This window comes from Aythya fuligula, chromosome 9 (genome assembly GCF_009819795.1).
Source record: "Aythya fuligula isolate bAytFul2 chromosome 9, bAytFul2.pri, whole genome shotgun sequence".
Taxonomy (NCBI): Eukaryota; Metazoa; Chordata; class Aves; order Anseriformes; family Anatidae; genus Aythya; species Aythya fuligula.
Genome location: NC_045567.1, coordinates 5,071,279 through 5,092,927, shown reverse-complemented (window position 1 = coordinate 5,092,927; position 21,649 = coordinate 5,071,279). Strand labels below are relative to the sequence as shown.

The 21,649-nt window shown below is 37.5% G+C and overlaps 1 protein-coding gene across 1 annotated transcript in view; it reads left to right on the top strand.

Moving 5' to 3' along the window:
• Nucleotides 1-21,649, top strand: part of ACSL3 (acyl-CoA synthetase long chain family member 3) — a 44,095-nt gene that overhangs the window by 12,123 nt on the left and 10,323 nt on the right. Inside the window, exons 3-11 of the mRNA XM_032192991.1 lie at nt 1,795-2,216; nt 8,219-8,396; nt 14,070-14,179; nt 15,921-16,059; nt 17,804-17,954; nt 18,544-18,667; nt 18,950-19,021; nt 19,852-19,991; nt 20,620-20,792. Coding sequence (XP_032048882.1) covers nt 1,866-2,216; nt 8,219-8,396; nt 14,070-14,179; nt 15,921-16,059; nt 17,804-17,954; nt 18,544-18,667; nt 18,950-19,021; nt 19,852-19,991; nt 20,620-20,792 — 1,438 coding nt within the window. The 5' untranslated portion in view covers nt 1,795-1,865. The remainder of the gene's footprint in view (nt 1-1,794; nt 2,217-8,218; nt 8,397-14,069; nt 14,180-15,920; nt 16,060-17,803; nt 17,955-18,543; nt 18,668-18,949; nt 19,022-19,851; nt 19,992-20,619; nt 20,793-21,649) is intronic.

Genomic DNA, 21,649 nt, shown 5'->3' with positions numbered 1-21,649 from the left:
AGACACAAAGAACTTCTCCAGCTTTATAAGGAGAAAAGAAAAAACACGTCTTCTCTTCCTTTCCCTGAGCTGGGCCAGTCAAGTTTATAGTACAATGCATACCTTTACGTAAAACAGGTGAACGTTTGGTGAACTCTGGATCCTGCTTTAAAACATCACATTCTGTGCTGCCATCAACAGCAACATAATTTTTCTGGACTGCAGTAGCTTATTGGCTGGCACATGATTATTTCCATTAAGTATCCTTCAGTGACAGCCTAAGAACATAAGTCTCTTCAAACGATTACTGAATTTACCCTTTAGCCTACTTAAGTGTTTTGTTTATGTCATCACTTGTTTTGCCTTTGATCTGAAAATTAAAATGTATGCATTGTTCCATTTTTGGTTTTAAATCCCTTTGCCCTGCTGCTGCTTGATCCCTTAAGTCTCTGCTATGAAGAGCTCCCATGTTTTGTTTAAGTATATATGGTCTGGGGGCCGTACTGCCTACAGTCAGGAAGTGTTAGTGACGAGGTTACAGTAGCTTGTTAGGGAAGAAGTTGATACTGAAGTATTTTTGCTGGCATTCTAAGAAATTAATTTAGAGAAAGGTAGAATTAATCCCATCCTACGAATGGAGAATATTGGATTGATTCCTTTAAAAAAGGACCTATACATCTAAGATTCATAATGAAGCAAGTTTTCTTTCCATTACTGTGGAAGAATCATCTGTAAGCATTATTTTTTTTTTTAGCATTTTTTTTTAGCATTTTCAAACTCAGTGAATGTTGTAAGACATCACCAAAAATGAAACATTATTGGCATTGTATTTTATGAATGAAAACTTCATTTAGGGAAAAAAAAAACACTCAAATTTGTGCATCTTACATATATATCAGTATTAGTCTTTTGATTTATATTACTACTCTTAACGTAGTTCTGTCAATACCTTTGAACGGTTAACTAAATGAAATGTATTTATAGTCAGACTGTTTATTTTGCTTTTATGTGTAAAACAATGATTTTTGTAACTGGTAGCTCATTCACTGTTGCAGAAATTCATCTTCAGCTATTAAGACAATTGCCCCTGATTTCCCATAATGATTTGAATTATTTTTTTTGATTTTGTGGATCTTTTGTTTAGATAATTTCTTTCCTCCACAGTAGAACACAATAGGAAGTTGAATCGTGTTTGTTAGATGTGGTAAATGATACTAAAAAAAAAAAAAAAAAAAAAAAGTGTTGCAAGTCTCTAGGAATAGAAGATTCTTAGGTAGGTGTCCCAGTCTGTATGATGCTTGGAAAGCATTTGAACATACTTAGTGAGTAGGGTTCCCATTTTTAGAATAGTAGCATTATTTTTTTTTTTTTTTATTTTTTAGGGCTTGTATGGAGGTTGATTGTTTCCAGTTGAAGGACATGCAGATCACTAGGTAGAACAGGCATAGAGGACTTCTGGTGTGATTGGAGAGAATCTTTTGAATATGTGAATGGTCTATATTTATCTCAAAATGTTATGTGTAATTTAACTAAAACCCCAAGTCCCGACTTCCTTAACAATTCTGTATTTGTGTTGTACAGTATCAAAAGAAAAATACTAATCAGTACTGCAGTCTGTTAGATGGGAATGGAAATGTTTCCTCATGTATCAGTGCCTTGTGACGTTTGTGTTAAGGATTAAGACTTTTAGCCTAATTTCTGCATTAAAAAGGCCTACTTCTGAAGTAGATTGTAATAACATGTCTGAAAATACCCCCTTTTTCTCCAGTGTACATAGAGTTTACTGATTATTTTTTTTATTTTTTTTTCTCTCAGGTCTTTTTGGATCCCTGTCTGATTGATCCATGTTGTCAGACTCTCCCTTGTAACCTTCAGAGGCCGCCAAAATGAAGTTGAAGCATAACATCAACCCCATTCTTCTGCAGTTTATAAACTTTATAATCTTGGTGTACTCAGTTGTAACATACATTCCATGGTACATATTTTCAGGATCAAGGCAGGCTATAGCAAAAGCCAAGCAGGTGAAAGCTAAACCTGTGAATAACAAACCTGGGGGTGCGTACAGGTCTGTTAACAGTCTACATTGCCTAGCTTCAGTTTTATATCCTGGGTGTGACACACTCGACAAAGTTTTTAAGTATGCTAAAACGAAATTTAAGGACAAAAAGCTCTTGGGAACACGTGAAATCCTGAAAGAGGAAGATGAAATCCAACCGTCAGGAAAGGTTTTTAAAAAGGTAAGTTTTTGCTGTCTGTCTTCAAGATCTTTTTTCAAAGTGTTTGCTTTCTGTTGCAACAGTTCTAGCCCAGCGAAGCAAACTGTGTGAAAAAAGAAAGTTTGTCTCCTTAGATTATGTAGTTGTGGAAAAAATCAAGTTGTCTAATTCCCATAAAAGAAATCTAAAACTTCTTTTTGCATTCTTGAGTAGATATCCTTTGTTAGAGTTTCAGCCAAAAAAAAAAAGCACAAATGTGTTTATTTAAAAATAAAAAAAATAAAAAAAAATTAGCAGATGACGTAAGAGGCTTTAAAGTTTTTATTTTAGGTGAATAAAAAAGGTTTCCCTTTGTATTATTCTGAACTATGTTAGATATAATAGAGAAAATTAGTAGATGCTTTATACTCAGATGTGCCTTTTCAGTGAACTTAATTATAAATTAAGGATTAACAGGTTTACCCAACTACTCCTCTGCTAATCTGTAATCATAGTGTGGGGAGGGAGATGCAATTTCAGTATAAAACTTCGTTTGGAGGGAATGAGGTTTTTGTAGCCTTTTTAGTTCAAGCCTGTGTTGTTGGTTGCTGATTCATGTTTGTTCAGAGGCATTTAAAAATGTAGTTTTGCCTCAAGAAGCGAGTCAAGGTACCCTAAAGAGGATATACATATATGCGCAAATAAGTGTTCAGGTTCTTTGTTCCTGTATTAGAAGTTAACTACATGCTCTTAAGACAATTCTTGGTTAAGATCAGTTTTCCTATAGAAGAAAAAAAATCTTTATATAATAAAATTATATTGTTTAAAGAATCCTTTAATTCTGATATAGGAGCTTAATGCTTAAAGTCGAATTTGGTTTATACGTCAGTGCCTGGCAAAATTATGTTAAAATCTTTACAGAAGCTTTGTTAGTGAAGCTTCCTCTCGGACATTAGAGTTAATTTTAACTGAGGTAAATGCTGTTTAACCTACAATCTGGTTTGATGCATGTTTTCTTACTTCATTGTCCTGTAAAGAAACAGAAAGAAGTTCATGTTGTGCAAACTGGGCTTTGAGCACAGATAAGAATTTTGGCTGCGGATGATCTGTGCTCTGTTCTTCAAATATAATTAGTAGCATAAGACTTAAGAACTTAGGAGTTTTAGCCTTTCCCATTATGCAAGCAATTCATTCCGAATAGTGGAAAGTTGAAGAATGTTGATGTTGACCTACTTAAATTACTTGGTTTTAGGCTCAGAAATTACTTAAGCTTGGTAATTCTATCTAAGCTTGACACAGCAGTTCATTCTGGTCGGTTACCATGCTTGCCCTAGCAGTACTCTGTTCCAGGTTGTGGCGTTATCACGTAACTTTACTTTTTTATTTTATTTTTCCATTAGGAATACAGTGTTTCTTAATATCTCGTAGCATGTTTTAGCAAGTGAGTAAACGTGAAAATTTCACAAGGTGCCTTTGTTTCTGAATGGTAGGGTTCTCTTCCTTTGAATTTTTTCTTCCATACCGTATATCTTTGTTATTGCTTGCTTCCCTTTAGTGAAGGCAAAGACTAAGGTTTATTTGGTGCAAGTTTTTGAAAAGGTACATGACAGTTCTTAATTCTTATGTGTAATGCGTATAATTTGTATATATTATAGGAGTTGCAAAACTTGTTATTTTTTTTCCATTCCAGAAATCGAATGGAGTGGTGGGAATGATTGATACATTTTTCTGAGATCTTCTGCAAGTCAGTGGCAGATCTCAATGCAAATTGTGGATCTGTGTACTGAATTGCATAATCTGTTAGAAGGTGTCTTTCTGATGTGCAAATTGCACGGAGTTAGATTAGCCTAATTAATGAGAAATTATTTGGGTAAATAAATATCCCCTGAAAGCGAGCTTCTGATTCTTAGAAGAACTAAGTGTATTCACACTTAATAACTCGCGCTAGCAAAATTATTTAAAGCTAGATATTTAACATCTTTAAGATCACATACTACTGTAATATCTTCTGAGAGCAATGGTATCTGTGATAATCCGTAATTTCTTCAATTTTTGTGATACTGTTTGTAAGAGTTATTCCTTTTTACTGGCCAAAAAATCAGAAATTCATAGACATTAAAAACAACCAAAACATATTCTTCTGCTTGCTTTTGCATTCTATAAATTTTCCTACGTAGTCAATGTTCCTGTTTCCTTCTATGGTGTCCTTTAATACAAAGATTTGACAGCATACCTAATAAAAATTTCATAAAAAATGTTTTAATGTTGGGATGAAATAACCTCCTATCAATTTCATAAAGTATGTATTCAAGTCAGGATAAAATCCTTGAGTTAAGATGTAAGAACTTGAGGAAGAAGTGCAGAGTTTATAAGTTTTTAAACTTTATTTGGTGCCCATAAGGTGCACTTTATTCTGCTGGTTGATTATTTTGTATAACCTTAGCTATAGGTTTCGTTGTCATGTGCTTGATATCATATATGCTGGTATGTGGATTTTGTTGGCTTGTAGATTTCTGCTCTATTTTCATAATTTTCTGGAGGTGTCTTTTTTTTTTCATTTGTTTACTTTTGTTTGTTGCTTTAAAAAAAAAAAAAGATAAAGAATTGGTAATCAAGAGCAGCATTAGTGGAAGCATAGTGAACAAGACACAACTTTGAAAAGATGACATGATTTTGGTAGGGGAAAGGGATGCTTCTAAAACCTGTCAGGCTCTTTTGAACCAGTAAGCATGTGAGCAGGAGTGGTCCAGCTGAGGTGGTGTACTTTGATGGCCACAAAATGCTTGCAAAGAACGTCATCAAAGAGGCTAAAGAGCCTGCTGTTTCATAGCCTTGTCCTGGTCTGCTAAGTGCAAACAGAGGCAGGAAATGAAGCATGCAGGTAGTTATCTGGTGGCTATGGGGGCAGGGGTTTCATAATGTGAACTTTGTGCTCTCTAACACTGCCATAAAACAATCTGGAAAGAGGGAGATGAGCAGCAAGGTAGCAACCTGTTCCTTGTAAGAAATGATGCTCAGGTTAGCTGGTACTGAAACCTGCTGTGGGGCTGCAAGAAGGATCTTGCCATGACAAGTCGTTGAGCAGTACAAGGGTAGTTGATGATGATGAAAAACATAGGGTGCTCTTATGTAAGTAATACCTTAGGGTGTTTTTTTCCCCCCAGAAGTGTTGAGTAACAATCCATGTTTTCATGTAAAATAAGGCCAAAAGTAGACATTTCAAACACCCTCTTTTGCATTTTTAATACGTTTTTCTACCATGAAATATATTTAACTCATGATCAGTGGTTTTCAAGTTGTAGCTGAGATTCTTTGCACCTTATAAGCTACTTTTCAGAAGATTGTGGGTGGTGACTGAGGTCGGGTAGCTTTGTGGCTCTCCGTGCACCTGCTGTTTCTTTGAGATCGTTTTATGCCACTGTCACACTAAGGATGTGAATACAGTTGCCCTAAATCTCAGGTTAAAAAAAAAAAAAAAGTTAATCAAGTAGCAAATATTTATTCTTTAAAAGCTTGACAGCTTTCCAAATATTAACACAGTACTGATATTTAATAATATTGTCCAGTGCACCGAAGTACATAATTTAAATATTTTAATAACTTGCAGTTAAGTGTATTTAAAACTGAATGCACTAGAGGGCAGCATTTTTCTATTAATATGCTATTTCTAAGAAAACATTCAGATATCTGTTGCTTCTGATTTAATGCTTGGTTTTATATGTCTGTTTAATTGGTTACGAATAATTTTGGCTGCTTGGGCCCTTCTCCTGCAAACTCTTGGACCGTTACGTTCCTTACATGTGTAAGTAGTTACCAAGCAGGAAGAAGTTCCGAAAGCTGTAAAATAAAGCATGTGTGTGGACACTCAAAAGATGATGGTGCTTACCATCAGTCTTAATGGCTGTTTACAATACAAACTGTACAGGGAAAAAATATTTGTGAAAAGCTGCTGAGGGAAGGGCCAAGGAGAGAGATGCATTTGGAGACCAGGACTCAAACATAAGGGTGAGAGAAACCAAAACCTGCTCTATGTTCCCCAAAGGAAGCGTACAGGGATGCCCAGAAGAAGGAGGCATATGGACAGAGGCAGTCTATGAATACGTTATAGGGACGGTATAGAGGACATGAAAATTTCAATACATGGAAAGCAGCAGCAAAGGTAGACGTCAACATAGCCTGATTGGAAGAGGCCATACATCAGTGGTCTTCGGAAATGTGGCTTCCAGTGTGTTAGGCCCTGCCCTGTCTGTGGGTTGTTTAATGTCTGAAGAAGGGAAAGCAGCAGTGAGGCCTTCTGATACCATTCTGAAGTAGCGTAAGGTGGTGGAAACTGAGTTTTACCAAGAATTTGCGAGTCTGTCAAAAATACTGAGTATGGGGGAAGAACACCCCAAACTGAAATTAGAATTGGGAGTGACTGACGTTTTAATGGACTGGAAAATGTGCAGTCTTTTATTTGGAAAGATGAAAATATTTCCACACCAGAACTGCCGTAGTGTGTCAACCAGATGAAGTCTTAGGTCCTCCCTGGCATCCTACCAGCCGGTACCCAGGCACTGCCCGTGGTGTTGCGTGTGACCAGGTGGCATCACTGCTCTGGTTCTCTGCCAGGTACAGCAGAGGAATTGGCAGTCATCTTAAGGTTTTGGGCTCTTGAACAGCCTGCTTGCTGCTGAAGCAAACTCTGTAAATAAGACAGGAAATCCTGAGCAGATAATTCGTGTGAGATGTGCTTATTTTTTGTGGAATCGCTGAGTATTGCTGTTGATGGCAAATACTGCTTTCCTGTTTTGATAAATGATATTTTCTAATGAAAACACTTGTGAAATTTCTAAGCATCTTCTTCTGTGTCTATCCAGAGTTAAGAAAGCATTGCCTTGCCGAACGTGTACGTTAACGAACAGTATGCAACAAGGCTGTAGGGAGTACAACGCAGTTCTTCAGAGGTTAACATCTGCCATTATCGTGAGGAAGTGTTTTGATAAAAGAATTCTATTAGAATTTATTTTTCTGTTCTATTAAAATTTGAAAGAGATTTTCAAATCCATTTTGTTAGGAAGTTTGGAAATACAGCCTTAGAGATGTCAGAAAAGTTAGATTTTATAGCCTACAACATCAGAATTTAGTTAAATTTGAAGAATTAAGTCTGGAAAACAGAATGGGGTGATGAGGGAGACATTTTCTTTTTTTTTTTTTTTTTAATCTTTTTTTTGTTAATGCATTGTAGTGAAAGGAAAGGTCTGAAATAATTGGCCAATGAAAATATGTTCCAAAACTGTCAGGGTGCTTGTATAACTAGCCAGGTAAGGTATAATCATTTCGACTCTGAATTTTCAGTGCAAAACATTTGGTAGTGCATCTGTATGTGAAAATTTCTAGGATATCCTCAGAATAACCTGTTGCTCTTTGAGAAAATGGTACCACAAAGTGCAAGTGTACGCACAGAAACCTGTTAGGTAGTGAACTGTAAATTCAGATTCAATTTTCCTGTGCAACAGCTTTCCCATGATGAAGAAAAATGAGATTGCTTAACTTTTTCCACATGGCTTTTCAGTGCTGATATTTGCCAGTAATTTCCTGTCCAGTCTGCTGTCCCACTTTTGTTTTAGCAGTAAAAAATGGCAAGGAGATTACTCTTCCCCCGACATTAGTTTCAGAACAAACAAAGGGAAGAGAATTTCACAATTTCTGACCGAGAACCCATTGATAGTGCTTTCTGAATTACAGTTTTCTTGGTGTTTTTCGTCAGATTAACACCTAAGTATCATATCTGCGTAGGACACAGTGGGAATGGTGTGTTCTCCTGTTGTGAGAACAGCCACAGAGGTGGTAACGTGCACAGAGATGTCACAGTATTTGTGTTGGAGCTTCCACAGCCCCTGTAATCTTGGGGAAGAACATCATTCATTACATTGAATGAAGTGGTATTATAATTCAAACAGTTTTTACTTCAAAAATCTGTGGTTTATTCATGTGGCTAAAGATGAAGTAGGGCATATGCTAAGGCTTTTTGTTTTCTAAATTGAATTTATTGTCCTTATTAGGTCATCCTTGGCAAGTACACCTGGCTTTCGTATGAAGATGTATACGTTAAAGCTGTTAATTTTGGAAATGGCTTAGCAGTGTTGGGTCAGCAACCAAAGACCAACATTGCTATCTTCTGTGAGACTAGAGCTGAGTGGATGATTGCAGCACAAGCCTGCTTCATGTGCAACTACCAGCGTAAGTATGAGGCTTTCCTAGGATTTTAATGTCTTGTAACCTAACAGTGTAATCTGAAAATAAACCTTTTTCTTCACTTTACACACTAATAAAAGTTTATATGATGTTTATATAGAACACTTAAAAATTAAAAACAAACCCACAAAACTGCATGAGGTAGAAACTGTGTACTTGGTAGTTGCTTTACTAAATGGGGGAACCTGTATGTGTTTGCTGCTGGAGTATGGTTTCAGTAAATACATAGTGCTCAATGAATTTCTGAGAGAGGTTTGTTTTCTTCTAATCTCAAATCAGTACAGATTCCCAAGTTCCTAAAGACAAACAAACAAAAATCGCACATGAATGCGTTGACTCAATTTAAGGAGTTGACGTCAAACCTTCATCTGTGCCTAAGTTTTATTTTAACTGGGCATTTTGTCAGTTCTTCAATTTTGATTTTAGTTAATCACATTAAAAAGTGAAAAGGAATGAGTATGTCATGAACTTACTTTAGAGAGCTCTTTCTGATTAAAATTTGCTTAGTAACTCATGTACCGAGCTGTAAGACACTCCTTAATTCATGCCTTAAGCAGAGACTGATACTTTTTTTTTTTTTTTCATTTTGTCATCTCTTCTTTCTGCCTCTTGGCTTTCTCATAGCCCATTTTGTCATTTACCGAATTCTAATATTACTTGAATGCTAATCTGAGACTTTGAGAATGGCCCTGAGTCCTACTTGCTACTTCAGAAACTGCTGTCCTATGTTTAGTTTTGGTGAGCTATTTAAAGTCAGTCTCACTCTCATTGATAGTATCTGGTTTAATCGTACAGTAACTGGATCCTTAACCCTTGCAGGGGTCTGAGACTCAGCTCTCTGAGCTGGATGACGCCCCTTATTTTCTCACGCAGTGACTGTAAGAGAGATGTCTTCTGGGCTCTTCTGTCTGGTGACGGTCTAACTTCTGGTTACCGATCCTTTAGTCCTCTGGAATTTCATTGCTGACACCACTACGAGTGGGGCAGTGCAGATTCAGTTCAAGGAGATGGTGCTTTCCTGGCAGTTTGGTGCTGGCTGTGTACACGGGCTGGTTGCAGGCTGTGTTGGGGGGGCCTTCTGAAGGGCAGCAGACCAGGCTGGAGCTGTCCTCACACAGCTTCACTTCGCAGCGCCGCACAGAGACAGATGTGAGGCCAGGCTGCTCCCCTCTCCTCATAAAGGGGCCACGAGGTGTTGGAGATGAATCCCAGCCAAGGCAGAAAGCCTGCTGTGTGCCCTATCTTAGCCTGAGCATAGGCACAAGGATGTGTGCAGGAGCTCTAGGCCTAAGTGTCTTGCGAAGAAACCCATCAAGTGCTGATCTCGGGTTGGTATAGGCGTTATTTTCTGATGTCCATTTCATTGCTGTGCCTTAATATGCCACCCACATAACTGCAGGCCTGTGGTGGGGGCATTCTCCATGAAGCATCCCTTATTTTCACAAAGGACACCCTAAAAGCTGCTGTTCCTTGTGGGCTTTGGCCTCTCCTATCCCATACCATGTTTAATCCTCTTTACTAAGAACCAGGTCAGAAAAGCCAGATGTGCAGAAATTTGTGGTTTACCACTGACCTATACCGAAGATGTGTATCATGCAGATTTTGGAAGTAAGCCTAGCAGAATTGTATCTAAAATGATCCCTCTCTGCTCTAACCATTTGCTTGATAAGCCATAGAGTTACGACTATAAAGCAGTTTTCACGCAGTTCTGAATGGTTATTTTGTGTATTCCCTTATGCTGTATTATCCCCTCAGCTTTAAGGGTCAGGTTATTTACAGGATAAGCTACTGTAGCCCGTACCTTTTCCACATCTGCCTCTTTGCCTTTCATGATGAGATGACTGTCTCTCTGGGCAAGGGGGAAGAGTGCATGTTTTATACTGTGACTTCAGCAAGGTCTTTGGTAGGGTCTCCCATAGTATCTGCTCAGTTAACTAGTGAGATAAAGACTGGCTGAGTACATGATACAATGGATGGAAAATTCCTTGGGCCGTTAGCTGGAAAGCCTGTGATCAGCAGCACAGAGTTAGCTGCCGGCCTTTTGGGATTGATGGTGAGACCACTGTTGTTTAATGCCTTTACTGAGGAGGTACCTTGCTGGCTGGAGAAGTGGGCTGACAGGAACTTTAAGTTCAACACAGGCAGCTACAAATTCCTGCACCTGTACGAAAATAACAGCATGCTGTTATTTTACAGCTGTTATTGTACAGGCTGGGACAAAGCTGGGAGGAGAGCAGCTTGCAGAAAAGGACCTATAGGTCCCTGGGAACAGTGAGTTAAACACAAGCATGTTGTGAGTTGTCGCAGTGAAGGCCATCGGCATTCTGGGCAGTGGTAGCACAAGGGCAGCAAGTAGGTTCAGGGAAATGATCCTTCCCTTCTGTTTGAACACTGCTGAGACCAGATCCACAGTGCTGTGTCCAGTGTGGGGCTTCCCTGTAGAAGAAGGACAGTGATGTGCTGGAATGAGTCCAGTGGAGGGCTGCTGGGGTGATGAAGGGGTTGGAAAACATGACGTATGAGGAGAGGCTGAGGGAAAGGGTCTGCTCAGCATTAAGACAAGTGAGTTGAGATCTCAGTGCTGACTAAATAAATCTATGTAATGGGAATATGCAGGGGGCGAAGCCAGACTCTGCTCAAAGGTGTGTCCTGAGAAGACAGGAGGCAACAGACGTGAGTTAAAACACAGAAATGTTTGATTAGATAATAGGGAAAACTTGTTCCCTGTGAGGGTGCTTAAATACCAGAACAGGAGCCGAGCAGCATTGTGAAATCTCCATCCCTGGAGAAGCTCAAAACTGGAGTGGATACAGGCCTGAGCACCTCTTCTGAGCAAGTGGTTGGACTGTGTGATCTTCCCAGGTGCCCTCCTACCTACATTCGATATTTTTGGTCCTCTCTTCATTGAGTGACTGCTGCTATTTTTCCTTCCAGAGCAGAGATTTATCTGCACAGGCTGTTCTCAAATGTGTTGCTTTGTAACTACACTTCTAGTACACTGTGTCAGTTCCCTTTTAGCACTTTTGGGATATTAGATTCTCAGTGACTGTCCTGGGAATAAAATAAAAAGGCTTGCATCAGTTATTCTAACATTGGAAGTGAAGTAAGTTTATGAATACTAGGAAGATTTCATAATTTTGGGGGAAAAAAATAAGATAGCGAGTGGCTGGATGTCATGTGTGTAGAATAGTATGCATATGCTTTTGGTTTTGTTGTGCTAATGTTTTAAATTCCCTTGTTGAGATGTGCTTCAGCACACTGTCTGCTGTCTGACGTGGTGTTTAGCATGTGAGCTGTATGTCATCTTATGTGGAGTTGTGACTTCTGTGTTGGCAGGTGATAACATTACCCTGCAGCATTCATGCAGTCGTTTTGCTGAATGAATGGTAAAACTCAGCTTTTGTTGAAGTAGTCGTGTGGCAAGGCATTGCGAAATTGCCTGTATTAACATTTTTTAGTTTTCAGATATCGCAACAGCTAACTGCAACTGCCCTGGTAGTGTTGTGACACGTGCTGAATATGAAATGTTTTAAACCTGATGGTACGTGCACAGAATTCTTGCTAACAGAACAGGTTCACATGCTTTGTACCTGGTGCTGGAGAGAGTGTCTTTTGTATTTGAGAGTTAAAATGGAGAAAGTAATTCTTATGTTGTGTGTTACTCACACAGAAAAAGTGGTTTGATGATGAGAAATACTCTATGTTCTTGTTTGTTGTTTTTGCATCATTTGAAACTATGTAAGTCTTGCATTTGCCAGAGGTAGAATGGGATTGTTAGCTGAAAAACAGAAAAAAGAAAATATCTGTAGCAGAAATTGAAATTTGTTTTGAATTTAAGACTTGCTTTTACTATTGCATATGTAAAGATATGCACGAAAGATAATCCCTTAGGGGTTTGGTATATCTTCAAGACAAAAAGGAAGGGAGGGCTAATGCCTAAACAATTTTCAGATGTGCTGGAAAAAAATTTAGGTGCCATTACGGAGAAGTGAGAGTTTCACAGGTCAGTCACTGCTCAGTTTCTTCCTCTCCATGACATCATTCGTGGACAGACACCATTTTATAAATGGTTTATCTGTCTATTTCTTTCCTCTATCGCACAACTCGAGGTTGTTTTTGATGTATTTATTTTGTTGATGAGTAATTAACTACATAAATGGTTAGTTTGGAGATTCTACTTTTTCTTTAGAAGCAGTGTGGCGTTTCGGTTGTGCTTGTTGGCTTGGCGAAACTGAATTTCTGCTAGATGTTTATATAGCAGGGGTCACCGAAGTAAGTAGGGAGAGCTCGTGGGAACTAGTAGAGGCACTCTTCTGGACTTTGCTCCCACCAAATTAAAGAAAACACAGTGCATGTGCGTTTGCCCTGCAACAGTTCTGAACTATGATAGACTGTTTAAGGAGGAAAAAATAAGTAGAGGTCAGCTATTTACTTCTCTGTGTAAGAAATGTCTGCTTCTGAGTTCTTCTTGACTCTGCTAAACTGAGTTACTAACCCCATGGATTTCAAATCCTCAGGATACAATGGAGTTTGATCTGCTGCTGCAGTGCAGCCCTAATTTGTAACAGGGTGTCTTGTTCTAGTAAATATTGCTGTGTTGAAGTTTTTGGCTAAATTTAGTTAAATTCAGATACTTAATGTGATAGGACCTCCAGCACTGATGTTGTGATTCTCAGTAATTGTGATATCAGATCTTTCACATTTTTCAGGAGGTGAGCTGTAGTACAGTGCTATTCCCCTATTTAGCATTTTGCTTGGAAAACAGGAAATCACTTTTTTTTTTTTTTTTTTTTTTTGAGAGAGAGTAATATCTCTTTTCCTTTCTGAGCTGCCTTTCTTTCCCCCCCGGCCTCTGCCTTTCTTTTCTCATGCAGATTCCATAAAAATGTCAGGAGATGGAATCTGGTTTTAAAATCGTTAATCTGAAATAACTGTGGTTTAACACTATCATTAATGAGCTGCCCTTAAATACCAGAAATGTCGCTTTTCTAATAGTCCATCTCCTCAATATTTTCTTACCTTACTGTTCTGTATTCTCATGGTGTCAGTTCAATGCTGTGGTTGTGGTGATTAAACCTTAATTTTGTTGTTTTAAATAGATGGGAGAGTATGATAGTCACGGATTTATTGCCAAGTAAGGGAACTAATCTGCTGGTAAGACGTGCAACAATAGTCTAATAATTTCTTCTTAGCACTCTGTTGTACGAGGCTAGTGACAAGAGTATAGGAATTCTGAAAAGTCAAATTAATACTGTTTCTTGCCTGTGTACAAAAGGACTATAAAAGTGTATTTATTAAATTGAGAACAGATGTGTACTTTTAAAATGGTAAAAACCATGAAGATGAGAGAGTAGATCTAGAAGAGAATTACAAAGGGTAATATGGTTATATACTACAAACTAGAGCATGAAAAGTAGCAAACAGTCACGCATACAATATTTGTTTTTTGTTCCCCCTGTGAATAACTGAAAATTATGCTGTATTTAAATCCTCATAATGTGTATTTTTAAAGTACAAGACTACACCACCTTCCTATTAGTTGACAAATAGTTTTACTGTTTTGCCTAACTTAGAACAGGTTAATCTCAGCCCTTTGGTATAAAGCTGTACGTGACAGTGTAAAACAAAGATTCACCTTTTTCTTTTTCTTTGTTTCAGTTGTTACTCTGTACGCTACTCTAGGAGGCGCAGCGATAGTACATGGGCTCAACGAAACGGAGGTGACCACCATCATTACTAGTAAAGAACTGATGCAAACAAAATTGAAGGTCAGAAAACTTATTGTTGTTTGTGTGCCTTTCTCCAGGGTATCTCATCACTGGTAAAAGGCCTGGTAGCTGTATGGAACAGTGATTTATTGCCTTTCTGTAGTGCAGACAGTTCTTATAGAACATGAATTTTGTATCTATCTTCATATACAGAAAAAGTCAGCTTTGGGATTTAAGCTCCCAAATGACTTCTGAGAACACAATGAGCTATTCGCACTGCTGAAGATCTGTAATCCTGCCTGGAACAACACCTTTACCAGGAAATTCTGTGGTTTCTGGGTGGATTTAGTGCTTGTAAAATCAACAGTTTGAAGGAAATACGAAGAACAGAAAAACGTATAAACTATATATGAATAGCTAAAAGTGATCATACTCCTTGGATGTTTTCCCAGGAGAGAATGGCCCTTAAATCTAAAGATGAATGCTCAGAAAGTCAGAACTCTTTTCTAGCGCAGAGAAAGCTTAACAAACATTAGTATAGTCCAAAAAAAAATCCCCCCCCAAATGTATTTTGTATTTAATAGAATATTTTCTGTTAAATAAATCCCAGCAACATGGTAGGAGTAATTAAGGGTTTTAATTTCATGCCTTAACCACTTGTGATTCTGGGCAACTGGGAGACTGCAGAAACTTGGATGCCTTGCTTCAAACTCCAAAGTGCTGTAAATGACCAGTGAAGTTCCTTAACTGCTTTCATAAGGAGAACTTCTCAGACCCAGTTGCTCTTTTCTCCAGAGGTTTAGGTCTTTAAGAGTATGATTGAGTTAGTGTCAGCTGCTGATTATTGTGTATTAATTGTTCCATGGTTAACTGTCCAGGGCATCCACAGTCCTGCAGCACTTACAGTTCTTACAATTTATGTAACTTACCCCTGTGTTGTCACTGCCAGTCCAAGAGGTGTCTGAAACAAGTGATGTGTGGTAACTTTGTGGTGGTCTGTTCATTCAGCAAAGCTGGGAGTGCAGGATGCCCACTGGTTTCCAAGACCTTACTGACCCAGATAGAATACAGAGATGGAAAAACAAACCTGCATGAGGCTGGTCGTAGTGTGTTTTGGAGGAACTAGACCTTTCACATAGAGGAGCTGTTTAATTAAAAGCTCTGCAATATTGATGCATGTTGAGAGGGAATTTTGCAAGCCTTATGTTTTTCTCTCAAGTTACTAGAGCATATGTACTGCAAGCTGAAAGAAGTGTGCATTGTAAGAGAATGAACTGCATCTGCTAGAGATGATAACATCTTCTTTCTCTGCAACTTTGATAACTGTCTTAAAACTTGGGTTTTGTTTGAAATACTTAACTATTGCTTACATAATCATTTTATGTATATTTGCTTGCTATTGGTTATTTTAAATAGCATAGTAAACAAGGAGTAACCAAAGTATTGTTGTGATCTCGGTGTCGGCAGCTGCCCAGCACCTTTTCCTCTCAGTATGCTATGAGTGGAAAGTCTATGAGTTATCTCTTCTGATCTTCATAGTCTTATTTGCGGGCTTTTCTTGAAATAAGACCCAGATTAGTAAATGGATGGAAAATAATTTGGACTTCTAAGCGGAAAGTTCAATTAATCCTACATATCTAAATGTGGAAAGTTTCAAGCTTTGCAGCTGTTTGAGCTAGATAGGTTTATCCTCTGATACTGTAAATGTTCAAATATTTTGTCTTTTTTAATGTGTGTAATAGATAAACTTCTTTTTTTCTTGTTGGCACAAATTTCATGATTGATGTCTGAATTTCCACAGGAAATTGTTTCTCAAGTTCCACTGCTGCGACATATTATTACAGTGGATGGCAAACCAACAACATGGTCAGAGTTTCCCAAGGGTGTCATTGTTCACACCATGGCTTCCGTGCAAGCCATGGGTGCCAAGGCAGATACTGGTAGGTTATCTTTTCTTTCCATTTGGATCATGTAAATTATTGTCCTACTCTGACCCTGTTGAGTAAATTTGGGAAGATTGCACGTCAGAAAATTATGCAGTGGATAAAATGCTTTTAATAAAAACCATGTTCTCCACAAGCAAGTGTCATGTATGTCAAAGAATAATTTTTAGCATATCTATTTAGACCAGGATAGAAATCTAGCATGCATTCTTATGAATGATGAATTAAAAACAAGTTATTTGGAATACACAGAAGAAATACTTCTGCATTTATAAAAAGCAAAAGGCATCAGTAATACGATACTGTTAAATCCGCAAATAACAAAATGTAAAATAGCTATTTAAACCGGGTAGAACTTGGTCACAGCTATTGTAAGACTAATAGTCTCAATCTACTATGTAATTTTCTTGAAATTTATTTCCAAACGATGTAACATTCTTAGAATTAGAAATAAAGAATTTCAGAAGGTGTTTTAACTAACTTGTCATAACAAAGTCTTTTACTCTTAGCACTGAAGGGCTGCTAAATCTAGTATCTTAAGGTTTCATTATATTCAATTGTTGCTTTTGTTCTTGTTCTTTGTGATTTCAGTCTTCTAATCATTGAAGGCACGTGAATGTTGCAATGAATTTTGTTTTAGGAGTGGGCTGGGAGTTTAATCTGCCTGCTGTTGAAGTTTAGGGGAATAGCAATTGTGCTGCCAACATGATAACCTCTCAGTTTTTTTAAAAAAAGATTGCTTTCCCTTTTTGATGTACCGATTTTGTTTACTATTAAAATTGTTTAAGAAGGCATTGAATCATAGAATCAACAGCAATAGAATAAATTATGGCTACAACTCATTAGCTCCTTGAGGCTTTTTAATGGATTTGCTGGGTAACAAGGTGTCTAATCCTTCTTCCTCCGGTCTTTCAAGCATTGCATACAATAAAGGAACGTTACCTCTGTTGAGTTAACCGCTCATAAATTATGGAATACTACAAGAAATTTTTTATGGTCAAGCATGTTCTGCTTGTTACATTAAATCAATGAGGTTCTTGTTAAGTCGTTTCCTCTCTGCCGGTCATTGCACAGGATGGACAGGGTTCAGTGAGTGGGAAATATGCTTTCACTGTTCTCATTCAGTGTGTGCTTTGCCACATGTATTGTACATTATGTAGTTTTTCCTCTGAGTACACGCAATTGTTTTCATATTTTCTTGCTTTCGGTGCAAGTATTTAAAAATGCTTTAATCCTGTTAAAGCTATTGAACTTGAATATTTATAGAAATTGGAGGTCATGTTGGCCCAGCAGAGCCTTGCTGTGAGCGCTTTGATGAGGCAGCATGTGACTTCTGTGCTGCAAGTGCATGACAAAGTAGCTTTGCAAATACGGATTTGCCTTGTGCCAGCTTGGAACCACTGCAGCATAGCTTCATAAGCATATGGAGCTCTGGCGTTTTGGAGAAGTTGAGGATCTGCCCATTTTTCTGTCTTCGGCAGGAATACAGGAAACGTAACAGGAACCAAGTTGTTTCCTAGGCTAGGGCAATCGCTGGAAGTATTGCTCAGCTCACACAAAGAAATCCCTGCTCTTTTTGAAGGCACTTAAGCTTGCCCGCAGACTTTTCAAATGAAAGTAAAATGTAATGTCAATAGTCATGTTATATTAGAACAATTGCTATAATATGTTAGCGTGTAAGATCTCTCAATCTGATAGGCTTTCCGCATGTCATATATTCTGTTTTTAATGACAATTACAGGGAACAAACAGCAGGCCAGGCCTGTACCCTCAGATATTGCAGTGATCATGTACACAAGTGGATCCACAGGAATTCCCAAAGGAGTAATGATCTCCCATTGCAACATAATTGCTGGTATAACTGGAATGGCTGAAAGGATCCCAAATCTGGGGTACGTACCAACAATTACTTAACAAAAATAAAGAAGTTGGGTAGCTGCATATAATTTTAGATGAATTATTGTGAAAAATATTAACAGTTTTATGTTGCTTTGTCTTTGACGCATCACACTGTGCACTGATGTCTGAGCATCTTCCAGTACTGCATTAAATGACATGATTGCTCCATGTGCTGTCTCTCTCATCTTCTGTATGTGGGCAAGACCGGGACACAAAAGCCTGTGAGGCCGCCTTGCAGTAGAGTGGTTGAAAGCTACCTTAAGCAGTACTTCCTTTGGTTAGTGTTAAATTCTGTGGTTTCTTTCTGTTTGGTGCAGTTTTTAATCTTGTCCACAGAGCTGCCTTTGCAACCATAACACACGGTTAATTGTCTTGGGATGAGAAAACATCACACTTCATTCATGCCATAAACCTACAGTATGTAATAAAAGAGCTTTGAAACAAAGTCCATCGTATTTGAAATACGTTCATAAGCTCAAATGCATTCTTCCACTTTTCTAGTTCTTCAGTAAGCTTTGTATAAATTTAGCTTATTGACTCTAATGGTGTGGTATAAGCCTATTTCTTAACATTTTTTTACAGGGAAAAAGACATCTATATTGGCTATTTGCCTCTTGCCCATGTTCTGGAACTGAGTGCTGAGCTCGTGTGTCTGTCTCATGGATGCCGCATCGGTTACTCTTCACCACAGACATTAGCTGACCAGGTACAGTGTTGATATAAGCCCATGTATTAGAAAATTACTTGTGTCAGACCTTATTTGGGTGTGTGTGTGTGTGTATATATATATATATATATATGTATGTATATATATACGGTGTGTTTGTTTGATATTGCAATACATTTCCATTTCTACAACTTGTGAAACAGAGTATCAGTTATTTGTTTAAATTAGAATTCAAATAACAATGATTGGAAGATGTGCTATGTTGTTTCTTATGTCAAAAGTCTTGAATATGTCTGCTAGTAAACTTGTTCTTCATTTTAGTCCTCTAAAATAAAGAAAGGAAGCAAAGGTGATGTTACTACACTTAAACCAACACTAATGGCAGCTGTTCCTGTAAGTAACTAAAGAATGTTATAACCGGTTAAAAATAAAACTCATCATTCAAATTTTATCAGTAAAATAAATGCAATGATCATTTAAAATATTTTTTAAGCTGGCTTAAAATAATATATTTGGTACTTATTTATATGTTGAAGATAAACATACATCACGTGAGTGTCAAACTTGGAAGAAATTTAATTAGGATTTAAATAGGATAGAGGATTAGACTGGCACTTCAGTAATCTGTTCATCATAATAAAAAGTGTGTGTGGTTATGTACATACATGCTGTGTATTTATATGTTTATGATATGTACTCTCTTCCTGATCGCTGTTTTTAAATCACATGTATGCAAAAAGATATAAACCTTATGGAATAATATGTACATGATGTGAAAACAGTCACAATGTAATAAAAACAGTCCTTGACACAGGCTTCTCTTTACCTTATTAGACCTTATCTGGGAAGAGAAAATAGGTTTCCACCTTGTAATATGTTAAAGATCGTGTTTGCCTGTTTAGCAAGCAATGTGCTGGCTTTCACACTAATTTTTGAAGTGAGCATCCAGTGGTAGTGAAGAGAAATGGACTCATACCCGTGTAATACTTCATTGAACAAGGATAGTTAGCAGTAGGGAGCTTGGGGTTGAATAGTGCTTCTGCTCAGATTTCTGCTTTCCTCCTTTATATGAGCATCTTGCTATTTTTTAGTAGTGGAAGCGAATGCAACTGGGAGTGGTCGGTCATCTGACCTACATTAGGTTTTCTAGATTGTTTCCTTTTTATTGTACTGAATTTAAGATTTCTCTTGCTTTGAGTTTAAGTTTTTCTTTTTATAACCAGGAAATTATGGATCGGATCTACAAAAATGTCATGAATAAAGTGAATGAAATGACAAGTTTCCAGCGGAATCTATTTATATTGGCCTACAATTACAAAATGGAGCAGATTTCCAAAGGTTACACTACCCCGCTTTGCGATAGGTAATTTCAACTTTTTTCTTAATGGTATCAGAAAATACTTATCAAAATCTTACTACATGACCAGTATCTAATTTTTATGCTTTTCTTTGTTTTAACGTTCATCCTTGGAATAAAACATGAACAGGCCTGTAATGAATTGTAAATTGAAACTACAAATCTGTAGTTTGTGAGATGGCTTTAAATATTTACTGATATAATTTAAAAGACTTATGTAACTTGAAGCTGATTTACATTCATTGCATTATGTTCATCAGGGCTTTAGTGATGAGTTTACACAGTTCTTGGGTAAGATAGGAAAGCTATAGATATTTGCAGTCTTTACATTTTCACAGAAGTCAGACTAAAGGGTAATTACAAAATCTATAGTTCATGTGAAATATTTTTGAAGAAAAAATCACAACTTTACCATCTTACTGAGACTGTGCTTTCAAAATATTTAATCCATCTTCAAGTCAGAATGTAGAAATAATTTTTTGAAATGTTGTTTTTTATGGAAAATCTTTAAATGTGCTCCTGCAAGGTTTTCTGAAGTTTATATGAAGATGGATGAAACTTAAAGCTTAAATACAAGATCAGGTGCTCTTTTGTTTTTAAGCAACAAATTCATATTCTCATCTTTGTATTTTAGCCTTATTTTCCGGAAAGTACGAATGCTGCTAGGTGGAAAAATTCGCATCCTGCTTTGTGGAGGAGCTCCACTCTCTGCAGCAACCCAGCGATTTATGAACATTTGTTTCTGTTGCCCTGTAGGACAGGGGTATGGACTAACTGAATCAGCTGGAGCTGGAACCATCACTGAAGGTTGGTGTAGCTGCATCCTTGCTGAGTGCTCTGTGGGGATAATCTTTGACAGTCCCTTCATTTGGTTTTTGCCTTAAAACATAATTAGGAAATGCTGTTAATCAAAAAATTTATGAAACAGTAGGAGTACTAGGTTTCACTTGTTGTGCTAAAGCTCATGGGGTACATATAAAATCAATGTTCTCATTTGTAATTGAGAAACTATTAAGAGCGTGAATGAGATCTTGGCAGTATTGTGCTTACTAGTTGAACTGAATAAAGCATTAATTTTGGTGAGCATATTGAGACGTTAGGAAAAAAAAAAAAAAAAAGAATGAATACAAAAACCTGTGCTGAATTTTAGCTTTATATAACATGGAACTTCATGGTTACAGTTGCTTTTTAATCCTAAAATTCCACTCGTATTCAGTGGCAAAAACAGAGCTGCTGGTTTTTGTCAGTGGTGCGATACAGCTAGGAGTCATATGAAAAATATCTGATGTTCATTGCGATTATGCTAGATTGTAGAACATGTATCGTTCCTTAGTCATCCGCAGACTATTGGGATGTGGCTTTTATTCCAGGAGGTCTTTGGTAACGGCTTCTTCAGTAGTTTTGGAGGCGGAAAAAAATCACTCTAGTAATTTGGGAAGGTGCCTGGATGCAGAAGCACTGGGGATTGAAACCAGGAAAGTGAATCAAAATGCTGAATCTCTGAATTGCTATGAAATACTGTTGCTTATTTCAAAGTCGAGCAAGCACTATTAAAAGTTGTGCTGTTTCTACAGTGTGATCCATGTGGACACAGAGTCAGAGCTGTGTTGATGTGGCTGGAGCTATCTGTAAATATAGCCATCTACTTTAGTGCAGGATGAGGA